Source organism: Natator depressus, chromosome 6 (assembly GCF_965152275.1).
Source record: "Natator depressus isolate rNatDep1 chromosome 6, rNatDep2.hap1, whole genome shotgun sequence".
Lineage (NCBI taxonomy): Eukaryota > Metazoa > Chordata > Testudines > Cheloniidae > Natator > Natator depressus.
The window spans coordinates 36,558,570-36,571,707 of NC_134239.1; the positions used below are offsets into that span (position 1 = coordinate 36,558,570).

General features: G+C 40.6%; 1 protein-coding gene across 3 annotated transcripts in view; it reads right to left on the reverse strand.

Moving 5' to 3' along the window:
- The window catches only part of GALNT18 (polypeptide N-acetylgalactosaminyltransferase 18), a 386,803-nt gene that overhangs the window by 200,400 nt on the left and 173,265 nt on the right, over positions 1-13,138 (reverse strand). For all 3 annotated transcript variants that reach the window (XM_074955061.1, XM_074955060.1, XM_074955062.1), the window contains exon 3: positions 4,092-4,258. In XM_074955061.1, coding sequence (XP_074811162.1) covers positions 4,092-4,258 — 167 coding nt within the window. The remainder of the gene's footprint in view (positions 1-4,091; positions 4,259-13,138) is intronic.

Here is a 13,138-nt window from a genome sequence, read left to right on the forward strand (position 1 = left end):
AAGGGCTTATGAAAGCTGATGACCCTCTTCTGGTCATTAATATTATTGGGTGATGTATGTACGGTTAGTAGGTAAAGAATTATGTATGTGTGTTGGAAATATGTTTCTCAAATGTGTTCAGACCAAAACAAGCACCTAAGTAGAACAAATAAACAAGTTTGTCATAGACTAGTTTGTCAGAGACACAGCAAAGTTGTTTTTCCTGTTTACATGAGTATCCGATGTAAATTGAGCAAGGTGAGGCCAGAGACAGAGACAATGGAAGTAGAGTAAAACCTGCCTGAGACACCACCTGTCACAAGTGACTACTTGCAGAGGTCACGGAACATCATTGCTCTCTGGTGTGCAAACCTTTGGAGAGAGACCATCTCTTACAAGTGACCACTTTTGCTCCCATGAGTGGTCACAATTGGCAGGTTTTACTGTACATTTGGATCTAAGGAAAACAAAGCAATCAAGTCAATCAAGAAAGCAAGTTAACCAGAGGATGAAAAAGGGGGTTGGCACTGGCACTCCAAAGAACAAGCAGCAGTGGAGAGAAACTTGGTCTGGGTTTACTTTTCAAAGAGTACATTTCTTCCATTTTATAGTTCAGAAAACTTTTGAAAGTGAACCCTGTTAGTTATCCATCAGTTAGGGAACAAAGGGGACAGCACCCTTTGATTCTGTAAACGTTGGCTTCTCCTACCAGGAAGGGCTGGAGATGCTGTTAGCTTGATGTAAGTGAGAACACTGTTCAGGAAAAGACATAGCTTACTAGAATTATATTTTAGGCATTAAAAATTGTTATTTTTGTTTTGTTTGTAACTGTATTGTCTCTTTTCCTCTTACTTAGTATCACTTAAATCTCTGCTCTTTAACAGTAAAACTTTTTTCTTAGTTTTACTATAAACCATTTCAGTGTTGTTATATTAAAGTAAAGAGCAGGGTTTCTTAAACTGGGGGTCACGAACTGTCAGCCCTGGGCCTGGTGGGACTGACAGCCTCAGCTCTGCCAGGTGCAGGGCTGACAGCCTGAGCCCCGTTAAATTAACCCCCACCCCCGTTTTTAATCTATAAGAAAGGGGGTCATGTTCAGAGGGTTACTGTGTGAACGGGGTTACCAATAAAAAAAGTTTGAGAATCACTGGTAAAGAATGAGTCCTCAGCTAACCTGTCAGGATGGTGTGTGAATGGTCTCTTTGGAGGAAGCGAACGTAACTTCTACTGAGTGTCCAGTGAGAGGGACTGGATATTGCAGAGTGCAGTCTCTGTGGAACTCAAATTGGGGTTCACTGATTGTTACTTGCAAGGACAGTTGATACTGGCAGAGTCTTGAGGAGTTCGCTGGTGAGGTACACAGATTGGTGTGGCAGGGAGCCAACACAGTTTATGCCTCAGCACAGCTCTCCCTTGCGGAGGTAAAATGGTAACATGTTGGCTTATCATTCTGGGTGTCCTGGGAAGAGTATCACAGTGGAACACGGAGTTTGGAACAAGAGCCCAATCAGAAGCCACTGGGGCAGATTTTCTTTAGGAGTCACTGCTGCAAATTAGCCTGTTTTATAGGGTTCCCCTTCACTCTACAGAGACATACTGACAGTGCTCCCAAACAGGTGTAATCCGCATGGGATTTATCAAAGTCTGACAAATGACTGTCCATATTTTATTACCTTTGTTTCCAGCACCATAGAAACTTGAATAGAAGAGTCAAATATTTCTCTTTTACTGGCAACAATGGTGGAGTGGTACCAAAACCACTGCTATTATTATGTACTGGAGGGCCACAGCACTGGGCAAATCTATACAGCTGAGTTTCTTGAATCCAAAAATCTCCAAATTGGGAATGTTCCGAGTCTGATCTGGATTCAGATTTGCAGGTCGGGGCCACCTCCAACATATATTAAGGAAATATGATCCCTGTCCTCAGGACTGTTTATAAACTAATAAAGACACAAACCAAACATAACATAGTACATAATCGGTGCTAAAACGGACTGGGTGAAGGGGTCTTCCTAGAAGACTAGTGCTTAAGGGGTTCCAGCGATTTCCTAGGGGATAATCTTCTTCTCATTTAATCAAAACTACCTCTCTCTAGGCAAGCCCATATAATAGACAGCAATAGTTTCCAACCAAAGGGGTAGAAGGGGTCCCTTCCTATGCAACCGTTATGATGAGCTGTTATGAAACATTCATGTAGAAAGGGCCTGATATTAGTCCCAATTTGATGTCAACAGGAGCTTTGTAATCGACTTCAACAGGATTGGGATCAAGCTCTAATTAGCCTTTGCACCCTCCTAAACCCAAATGCTTAACTTCCTCCATGACCTGCCTTTGGTCTTCCAGGCTTTGGAACGGATGATCCCAGAGTACTTTTGAATCCAGACCTCTTGTGTTACAGCACTACCACCAAACCCACACGTTCTCCCATGTACTTTTGGCATCATATTATTAAGCCTTACATGAAAGATGCAGTGCTGAATTTCTATAACGATGTTTCATAATTCAAGTCTACTGACATAAGCTGCATTCAACATTATTGCTTATCCTCAATTCAGACCCACCGCAAACAAATGGCCAACAACAGCAGGAAGTAAAAAGAAAAAAAGTTACAGACTGGTGGAAATGTCTCAATACAGCCATGTGACAGGCAACATCCAAGCTCCACATAATGAAATTCATAAACAAGCCAAAAAGCATATACCAGTTCACGAGTGGTTTCTGGATCACTAAACTTTTATTTAGTTCTCTCATAGTTTGCTTTTTCATTATATGTGATTTTTAATCACTCCATTGCACTGCTGCATCCCACATCATGCCCTAAACCAAGAACACCATCGCATAAATTCTGCATACATCTCGCCCACTCTGATCCATGAGTAGGTGTTTTAAGAAAAGCTAGGTCAGGCGTGGTTTACTCTAAACGCAGCGTTATTCACAGGGGCTGGAATCAGACTTAAAACACCCTTGTACAGCCATGGTGCTAACAGCATAAATCCAGTTGTTTTATGTGCATGTCTTTGGAGCTGGGATTTGAGTTTTTTCTTGACAGACAGAATAAAAGGAAGAGAAAAAGAAGGAGAGTTTCAGCCTTGGGAGAGGAGCTTATTTACTTTGCCTGCTACTGTGTCTTTGTTCTATACAAATCCAAAGCACATCAGCGATTCAGTAGTGGGTCCCAGTGTGCAGGAACAGGGAGTCATGTAACAGCTATAATTAGGCTCGGGATGGAACAGAAGCCCTTCATTTGGCATTCCCCTTCAGCAGAATGCATTTTGATCCCACTTAAATTTTATGAGTTTGAAATTAACTCCCAGCAGAGCCCAACCTTTCAGAAAGTTAAATGTCCCACGGGCTGCTCATTTAAAATTTCATCTGCGATGGTTCCAGAGGATGAAAACGTGTAAGTAACGCCCAGCATGGCCCCACTGAAAATCATCTGAGGAAAGCACTAAGCATGTCGGAAATTAACTGGCCTGCTCCTCAGCCTGAGGGTTGGAAAGTCCACGTGCAGACATGAACCAGGTGAGCAGCAAACAATGAAATTGGGATTGGTAGTGAGAGACTATGCGCGGTCATGAGGAACAAAGAGTTAGCAACCTGGAGGAGAGCAGCCAAGGAACAGAGACAGAGGCATAGGAAGAAAAAGATAGGCTTTACACGAAAGAGACAGAGCACGCAACTGACAACTAGAGAGGCATAGGGAGCGAAAAGAGAGCAGGCTTCTGGGCCCAGAGACTAAGAGGATGCCTGGGAGCAGAGCCAAGTGCAACGAAACATTCAAATCCTTTCCAATGTCTCCCATCCCTATTGTTCTAGCTAACAGGGATCTACTGAGCACATTAAACTTAGGGAATGATGTTCTGTTCTCCGCCTCTGTTCTCACTGACTTCAGGGTCAAGTAGTCGTGCACATCTGAAGGCAAAACTTGTCCCAGGAGAAGGGTCTACAGCTGGGAGGGTGGAAATAGAGAAATACTCCAGCATTTCTCAAACACACCATCTGAAATTCTAACAGGATGTCTGTGATACAAAATTTAAGGGAAATTTTTGTTTATAGTCATACACAATCCAGTCTGTATGAAAAAACTGTGTTTCAAAGAGAGCCCTTACCATTATTACTGTTATCATCCACTAAGACAATTTCTTTGAGCAGGTGATGAGGAGTCCGGTCAATAGCAGAATGAATGGAGCGCAGAATCACTGAGAGGGCTTCGTTAACAAATATGAAAACAATGCTGACCTCAGGAAGGCTGTTGGGAAATGTGAGGTTTCTGCACCTGAAAATAAAATACAATAAATGTAAACTGCTGTAAGTTTCTGAGATCATTATAGCTGCGTCTATATTGTGATCGCTGGTGGGAGATTTCCCAAAACTGCCTGTGACCTAAACTTCAGATGATTCTCTCGACCTCTTGAGACTAAATTTGGCTGGAAATCATAGAAGAACAGAGATTCTCTTGGTATTTTAATATTTCTCCCCTCCCCCCCATGACAAAAAGAAATCTCATAGGCAGGCAAAAATGAAAAATATGTTTTTATAAAACTAACTAAAAATATTTCCAGGTCCAGAAGAGGCTCAGTTTTAATTTTACGCAAACTGGTTCACCCATCTTTAATAGTCACACCAAAAACAAGTTCACACAGCTTCCACCACCATTAGTGCTTATGCATCAGTACAAAAAAGTAGCAGTTACGGTGGTATTTAGATTGACTGATCTCTACTTGCAGTGTGATCCTTTGGCTACAGATCAAATCTTACTTTCCATAAGCCAGCTCCTATTTCTGCTGATGTGTCTGCCCCTTCCTTCTACTCATAACAGGACTTTCAGTTGCAAGGATCAAATTGAAATGTATTCTTTTATTTTCTTTGATATTTCCAAAAGGCCTGAAAGAATGTCACACCTTTTTGAGCATCACTGCACTGCAGATAAAAAAAACACAAATGTGGAACGCCACTTATAATCAATTATGGTACCACTTGACTAACTACCTTGTCACTGAATGCATGGTAGTTGCTCTATTCTCCAAAGCTTAATAATTTGCTTCCATGAGCTTCTGATTTGGGAAGAGGACTGTTTTATGATGCTATATACCATGATCTTTCTGAGGAAATGACTCAGACAATTTGGACTGGAGAATGGAAATTTCGTTGATGTAACAGAGTGGAAATTGGTCTGTTTGAAAATTAGGCCCCAAACGAAGTACACTGTAAACAGTCCAACAGCTTACTAAAATAATTATCAGCGTCAGCCGAGGAAGATGCTTTTGTTTTATCTACTATGTCAGTGTCTCCAACATATAGACAGAGATGTACAAACACATCATCATGGCATAACAAGCCAAAAGCGACAGTGATTCTTCCTTTCTGCTGTGTAGCTGTGGGAGTCTATTACCAGCGATACTGTAGCACAGAGAGAGAAATGAACAAGAAACAGCACCAACAAAATATAGCAAAAGACTTTGCTTAACAGACAAAAAAGAACAGTTTGATTTGGTGAAGAATATTTTCAAAGCCAATGAACAAGTGCTGAAAACAACAAGTTTAAAAATAAAGCCTTAATCAGACTCAATAGTGACTTTCTCTCTCCAATGCCAGTTGGATGAAGACTTATTGCTGTTTTGTGGAACTCACTGAAAATACAGCTTTGCTGAAGATTACAGTTAGTTCATCCGTTAAACCAGCAAAATTTAAAAAAAAAAAGTTGCAGCCCTTTCATAAACTCGTACAAACCTCCAGAATCTCCAAACTGAATTCCTGCTTCCCCCTTTTCTCTCTCTCCCGTAAGAGACAGAGGGTTGGGACTTATTTTTTCCTGGCTATATTTGTTTACACTTTTTCAAATTAATCTCACTGGGGCTGATCCTCCATTGCCTAGCACCTTGGACAGTCATTTATATCAATGTAAAGTACATGCAAACTGACTGCCATCGTGACTCAGTAGCATTTTACATTCATTTTGTGCTGATGTAAGTGACTAGAAAGCATGCAGGGAATGGAGAATCCGGCCCCAATTGTTTCTAATCCCTCCAGTCCCTTTTGCATTAATTCTTTTCCCATCACTGATGTATTCTGGCATCTTAAGAGGAGTTCATGATTTTTTTTTTCCATTCAGGCCCATGAGTGGTTTTAACTTCCAGAAGGAATCCACTTCCCTTTTTTAATGTACAAAGACCCTTAAGAAAATACGTTTCCCTTCTATATTGTTTACATTGGGCATTCATGTCCGAGAGAGAGCGAGAGAAAGAATGACCTATTTATTTCACTTATAAACTGGATTTGGACCTAAATATCTAGGAAACAAGGCATTTATACACTTGCACATCTATCACTATCCTATTCTTCGGGGAATTTTATTCAGTAAGAAACACAGCATAATTCAAGCTATGAACCACCAAGTAAAAGGCGTGGGAATGGTTAAAATGTACACTGAGGAGCATATGTATGGGAGGGTATGACATGGCTCAAAACCTTGGGACCGATAAGCTCTAAGAACAGAGTGATCACAACACAGCAAGTAAGAACTCCTGAATTCTAATGCTAATTCTGTCTCTGACTTACGTGGCCTTGGACAAGATACTTAACCTGCCTATGGCCCACATTCCCTATTTGGAAAGCGGGGGTTAACACCAGTAACCCTTCTCACAGTGGCAGAGTTGAGTATAGAAGTTATGTCTACACTGCAGTTAGACACTCCCAGCTGGCCTGTGCCACCAGATTCGGGCTCGCGGGGCTTGGGCTGAGGGGCTGTTTAATTGCAGTGTAGACTTCTGAACTTGGGCTGCAGCCTGAGCTCTGGGACCCTCCACTTCGTAGGGTCCCTGAGCCCAGGTGTCTACATTGCAATTAAACAACCTTGCAGCCCAAGCCCCACAAGTCCGAGTCAGCTGACACAAGCCAGCTGTGGGTTTTTAATTGCACTGTAGACAAACCCTTAGTAGTTACTGTAAAGCTAATGTAACTGTTGCCATGGTTATCAGAAATTTACAGAAATTTCTAACATTCTATTTCCAGCACAACTCTTGTAAGCAGGGGAGAGGATACATGATGATTCTTCTTAAGAATCTTTGCCCATAAAGAAAATCTATCCAGCCAGGCACGTACAATGGTGGTAATAAAGTTCACTCAGCCACAGTAAAATCAGTATCAGAGGATTTCAGAGTAGCAGCCGTGTTAGTCTGTATTCACAAAAAGAAAAGGAGGACTAAACTGGTTAGTCTCTAAGGTGCCACTAGTACTCCTTTTCTTAGTATCAGAGGGGCAGCCGTGTTAGTCTGTATTCACAAACAAGGAGTCCGGTGGCACCTTAAAGTCTAACAGATTTATTTGGGCATAAGCTTTCGTGGGTTAAAAAAAGCTTATGCCCAAATAAATCTGTTAGTCTTTAAGGTGCCACCGGACTCCTTGTTGTTAGTAAAAATCAGTGTCCCTGTTCTGTGTTCTAGCCACTGGATCGCACTGCCTCAGCAACAGTACTTTTCTACAGGATGATAAATGGCATATTATTAGTACTGAGAAAAAATTCAGCATGGGTGCAGACACCGGGGTGGAGGGGTGGGGAGGGAGAGAGAGCCAAAAGGGTGTGGATGGTTTTAGGCCTCCCAAAAATGTAGGGATTACATTCATAAATAAAGGAAACACTACATCTGGACCAGAAGTTCATTTATCTCACTGGATTAAAAGAGGACAAACATAGTTATGGCACAAAACTACACCTGGAAGCAACATTAAACAGCTATTATTTTATTACTTTTTAACTCTAGCCTTCCCAAATAAAAAAAAAGTCATCTATATGCCCCTGTTCAAGAGTGATGAATCTCTATGACGACCAAATGGAAGGGTGAACGATTTCTGATAAAATAAGAACTGATGCAAATCACGGACTGAACCAGAACTGTTTTCATATCTTGGGAAAGATTCAAATTGGTTATCATCCAGAACTGCAAAGCTAAGTCAGAATTACTGACAAATAGCCTATTCTCGTGGGCTATCTGGGCAAGTACAAAAAATCTTGGTCATATGCGAATAACTCTGCTAGCACATGGTTTAGAGAACTTGATGTTCGGTCCTAATTTTTGACAGTGAATAAACAAAGATGGGTATACAATTACTTGTGTGACTAATTTGTATACACAATTACCATAACTGTATAATTTAATAAGGCCAACACTTGTGATATCACAGTTTAGAAAAGCAGGGCTTAAAATAATTTTAAAATAAGAAAAGATAAGCAGTCAGAGAAACTATGTCTGATAATTAGATACAAATTCAGGGGAGAACAAAAATAATTAGTTTTTGGACATTTGAACGTCTAATGCTATAGATTTAATTGTAACTGACCGATTCTTATTCTTTTAAATAAAAGCTGCTCTCGCACACAACACTAAGCCATAACATTCCTTCCTCTCATCCACCCCCCATGTAAAAGTCAAACCTTTCTCACAAAAGATAAAAACAGACCCTTCTGTTAGTGAAACAATGACAGTAGCTAATAATAAGGGAGTTGATGGTCTCAAACTTAGTTTTATTGATCTACATGAACACATGTAGAACTCATGCAAAAATTGTTAACCTCACTTTATTATGCACCAGGGACTATTCTTGGTACTTCATAACATAAATGCATGCCAAGCAAAAGAATCACAACACAGTCATAGAGACCAGATGTATTAAGAAAAGCAAACTGTCTGCTGTTGTTGAAGTAAAAATTCGCCTTTCAGTCAAAGGAGATGATGGGCAAGATCAAGAATCAAAATGCATCTGAATAAACTCAACCTGCAGTACAATCCATTACTCACCTTGAATATGCAACACCTTGAAGACTGCAGCTCTGTGCTGCCAGTCAAAAACATTTTTTGGAGCCACTATTTCTACAGGGAATGGGGTAGGCAGATAGGAAAAACTAAAGCAAAAATAGGAATGATATAAGGTGGTCACTGAACCAGTGCAAACCGCCAACTGCTGAAACCAACAGAGTCTGCATGCAGGCGACACTGAGCCAGTCAGTGAGACAACAAGGGGGAAAAAATGAATGAAGGGTAGTTGCAGGAGTGGAGTAAAGACGACCAAGGAAATACTCAAGCAAAAAAATAAACACTAAATATTTGACAAGACAGAGGAATTCTAAGGCAGAAATTCTATGACTAAATACTGTTTAAACAACTCATTCATCATTGAGGGCCAGACTGAGATACTCTTACTCATACTGAGAAGCACTTTACACTGGAAATTGTCCCGTTGACTTGACCGGGACTACATGTGAAATAAAGTGCTTTTCCGTTTGAGTAAGAGTACCCGATAATAAAATATTGGGACAGATTTATCGAACAGAGTGGATTCTTGGCCAGATTTAGACCTGGTTTAAGCTAAGAAACTGGCCTGGCATAAGCATGCAGATTAGGGCCTGGTGTAAGCAAAATGACAGCGCCAGAAGTCTGCAGGCCAGACTAAGCTGTGATGTGAATGTTGGTGTAAGGACCATGTCGGATGTAAGGTGTTCAAAAAAATTGGAGTAAGTGGGAGTGCAGCAGTCACTGTCGAAACACAACATTTCCAACCGTTAGAACCACTGCAGTTATTCCTTAGGTTCACAACGGGAAATAACTCTGGTATTTTGGGGCCCACACTCCAGTTAGTTGCTTTTCCTGCTACCCTCACTCCATTTTAAGCCTCCAAATGAGTAAGATACATCCATTTTGCAAACTCATTGCATACCATTTGGGGCAAGTTGTATTACGATACCACTTATACTTATTTTCCGGAAATCTTTTACCAAGAATCTCTTGCCACCATTTATATTACCAATGAATTTGGCTTTCAACTACAATATATTTACAGTTTTCTCCTGAACTTATACAACAGCTGGGATACTGGCAGCTCTCTCTGGATACATGATACCTTGCCAAGATTGTAGAATCCAGAAAAGCAATTGATGGATCTTGACAAATAATATATACCTTACACAGTTTGCCATGTTGTCATTATGTTTGCACTACCTTTCATCTCTTGCCTTCTGGCATTCTACCACAGATCCCTACCAAACTCAGAAGTGTGGTTATACTGTAGGTAAAAGACTAGGGACAAATTCATTCACTGATGGTGCAAGTGGGTGAAGTGTCATAGAAAATTTGATGTAAGGTAAAAGTTTCTGAAAGTGTCATTTGTCAGCTAAGACGCTTGACTAGCTCTAGCACCATACAAATAATGAGACAGCTGCTTTGAGAACAGAATTTGATAGAGATATTGAAAAAGGAGCATCCAGTCGTGGCAGAAGATGTATATTCAAAATACTCTTTGTAATAAGCACAGAAACAAGAAAGCACACTAACCTCTCCTCTAGTGAGTTTACTCTGCATATTTAACACTATATGTTCATAAGGAAACTTTTAAATCTGTTCCTGACTGAAAGTATCTAACAGGTGTACAGGCAAAAACAAAAAAGCTTTCCAAGCTTTTTCTAAAGAGTGTAGCACTTCAAGGACGTCTGAGGGTCAAATATTGTTCCCAGGCACGTCCTCAGCTAAAATGTCTACTGGAGAATGTAACATAGAAAAATCCTTCAGAACAGAACACATTAAGCTATGATGATGACAATCTATGTAATGACTAATTCATTAACAGAGGAGCAACCTCAATTTATTTTTAATATTTATTACTATCACAGAGTACTCCTTCCCTCTGATGTTTATAATAATCAGAAGTTTTAAACTGAAAATTTATTTCTTTACTAGTTTGCCTTCCAATAACACCACAGAATGGCTTCTTATAGGTGCTCGGAAGTTACATTTGTTTATTTTTTTTAAAAAAAACATTGAACCATTCTAAAAAATAGTAATGGACTTTGCAAACAGAGCTCAGAGTGCAAACGGAAGGTTTATCTATCTTCCTTGGCAGAGAATCACTGAATACCACATAAGCAGCAGATGAAGTGAGGAAAGTGGTGGCAAGTCCTATGAGTTGGCATCTCACCTTCTAGAATTCTGTAAATTACATAAAACTCAGTCGCCTCTCCTGAAGCTTTCACTCGGTCTTTTACCTTTGCTACAATTCCTTAGATCTCTTCTTCAATCACCCCCAAGTTCTCATGGGAAAAATATCATTTTCTATTAAATTTTTCAAATTTTGATGGGAAATTTTAAACCCAAAACAAAAATTATAGTTAAGTTTTTAATTGCTTTTTCGTTTGTTTGCTTCAGTTCTGTTTCTGAACATGGGAAAAATTGCGCTCTTGTTCAACTCCCTTCTCAAGTTTTTCCTTTTTTCTCCAGTGGGGGGAAAAAAAAAAGAAAGGGGAAGCTGAGACAAACTGGGTTTACCCAGATTCACCTTTTCTTAATTCTTTCAAACCTTTTTCAGTAAAAAATGTCTGGGAAAGTGATGGATTTCTCTTTTACTATTTTGTTCTATTTTTTCCCCAACTTTAAAACTTTTTTTAAAAAGTTAAAAAGTCTGCACCACTGACGGAAAACCACTCACACTTTGTTTTATTTTTCCAACTAGAAAAGTGTGAAAACAGTTTCTTAAAAGTGTGAGAAAATGCTAATCTCATTTTTTAAAAATTTGTTTCACATTCATTCACATTTTTCTAATTGGGGGAAAAAAGTAAAAGTGAGAAGATGTTCTCTCCCCCACGTTCTCACATTTTTACTTTTTTCCCCAAGGTTTCTGCCCATAGGAAAAGGTTAGAGCAGGGGTGGCCAACCTGTGGCTCCGGAGCCACATGCGGCTCTTCAGAAGTTAATATGCGGCTCCTTGTATAGTAGGCACCGACTCCAGGGCTGGAGCTACAGGCACCAACTTTCCAGCGTGCTGGGGGGTGCTCACTGCTCAACCCCTGGCTCTGCCACAAGACCTGCCCCCACTCTGCCGCCTTCCCTGAGCCCACCGTGTCCTTGCTCTCCCGCCCCCCCAAGCCTCCTGCACGCCACGAAACAGCTGATCGGGAGGTGTGGGGGGGGAGAGGGAGGCGCTGATCGGCGGGGCTGCTGGTGGGTGGGAGACACTAGGAACAGGTTTGGAGGGCTGCTGATGTATTACCATGGCTCTTTGGCAACATACATTGGTAAATTCTGGCTCCTTCTCAGGCTCAGGTTGGCCACCCCTGGGTTAGAGAGAGGGGAAAAACCACTTCCTCTCCCACTTTTTCCTATGTGAAAAAAGGGAAGAAAGTTAGAAAAAGAGAAAGGGGGCTGACCACAAAATCCAAAAACTGAAAATGAAAGCTTTTCAGTTTTTGAACAATGAAACTTTTTTTAAAATTCAAAACACATATTAAATAATTTCTAATGAATCAAAATGAACATTTTCATTTAGAAATTTTCCATAAAAAATTAATAAAATATTTTATTTGAAATTTTAACAGAACTAATACATGTTCTTTTTCCCACCTTTATTGCTCGTCAGGGCAACGATTCTGACCCTGAGAGGTAGGAAGGTCCGAGAGCGCAGCCCAAGCTGGAATGTCTACACCACAATTAGACAGCCCTGCAGCCCAAATCACCTGGCATGGGCCAGCCGCAGGTGTCTAATTGCAGCATAGACATACGCTTAGAGAGAAAGGATTGTTTTACGGGTGAGGCACTGAACTGGAAATCAGGAGATTCCTGATTCTCCCCCTGACTCTGTGACACTTTAGGAAAGTCATTTCACTTCTCTGTGCCTCAGTTTCCCTAGCTATAGACTGTGGATAATAGCCTACTTCACAATGAGGTATGAGGCTGAATTCATCAGTGCTTGTGAGGAATTCATATATGACCATCATGTATGTACCTCCACACAAGTGTACCTCACAAGGCTGTAGCTCCCAGTAAAGACAATGCACCCGAAGCCACAACTGAACCACTGTTGCATTCTTCTGACTGGCAGTTCTGTACCACCTGCTAGGTTTTCAAGTATAAACTAGAGCAGAGTCCAATGCCTGGATTTTTAACTTCTTTTCTGTTTGTTTTTTTAATTTTTGTCTTTAAGGGCTGACCACCCTTTATCCAGCTATGGATAGGTGAGGTTCTGTATGTATTCCCCCTCTTTCTATGCTAAACGAGACTGCCCTTCAAAACTGATCAGAACACACACAGAGATTACTTGCATTCTATCTCAGAAGTAACATCTCCTGTTCTCTTATAATTTGGGATGACACAGAGGTCATTTGCCTTTTGCCAAT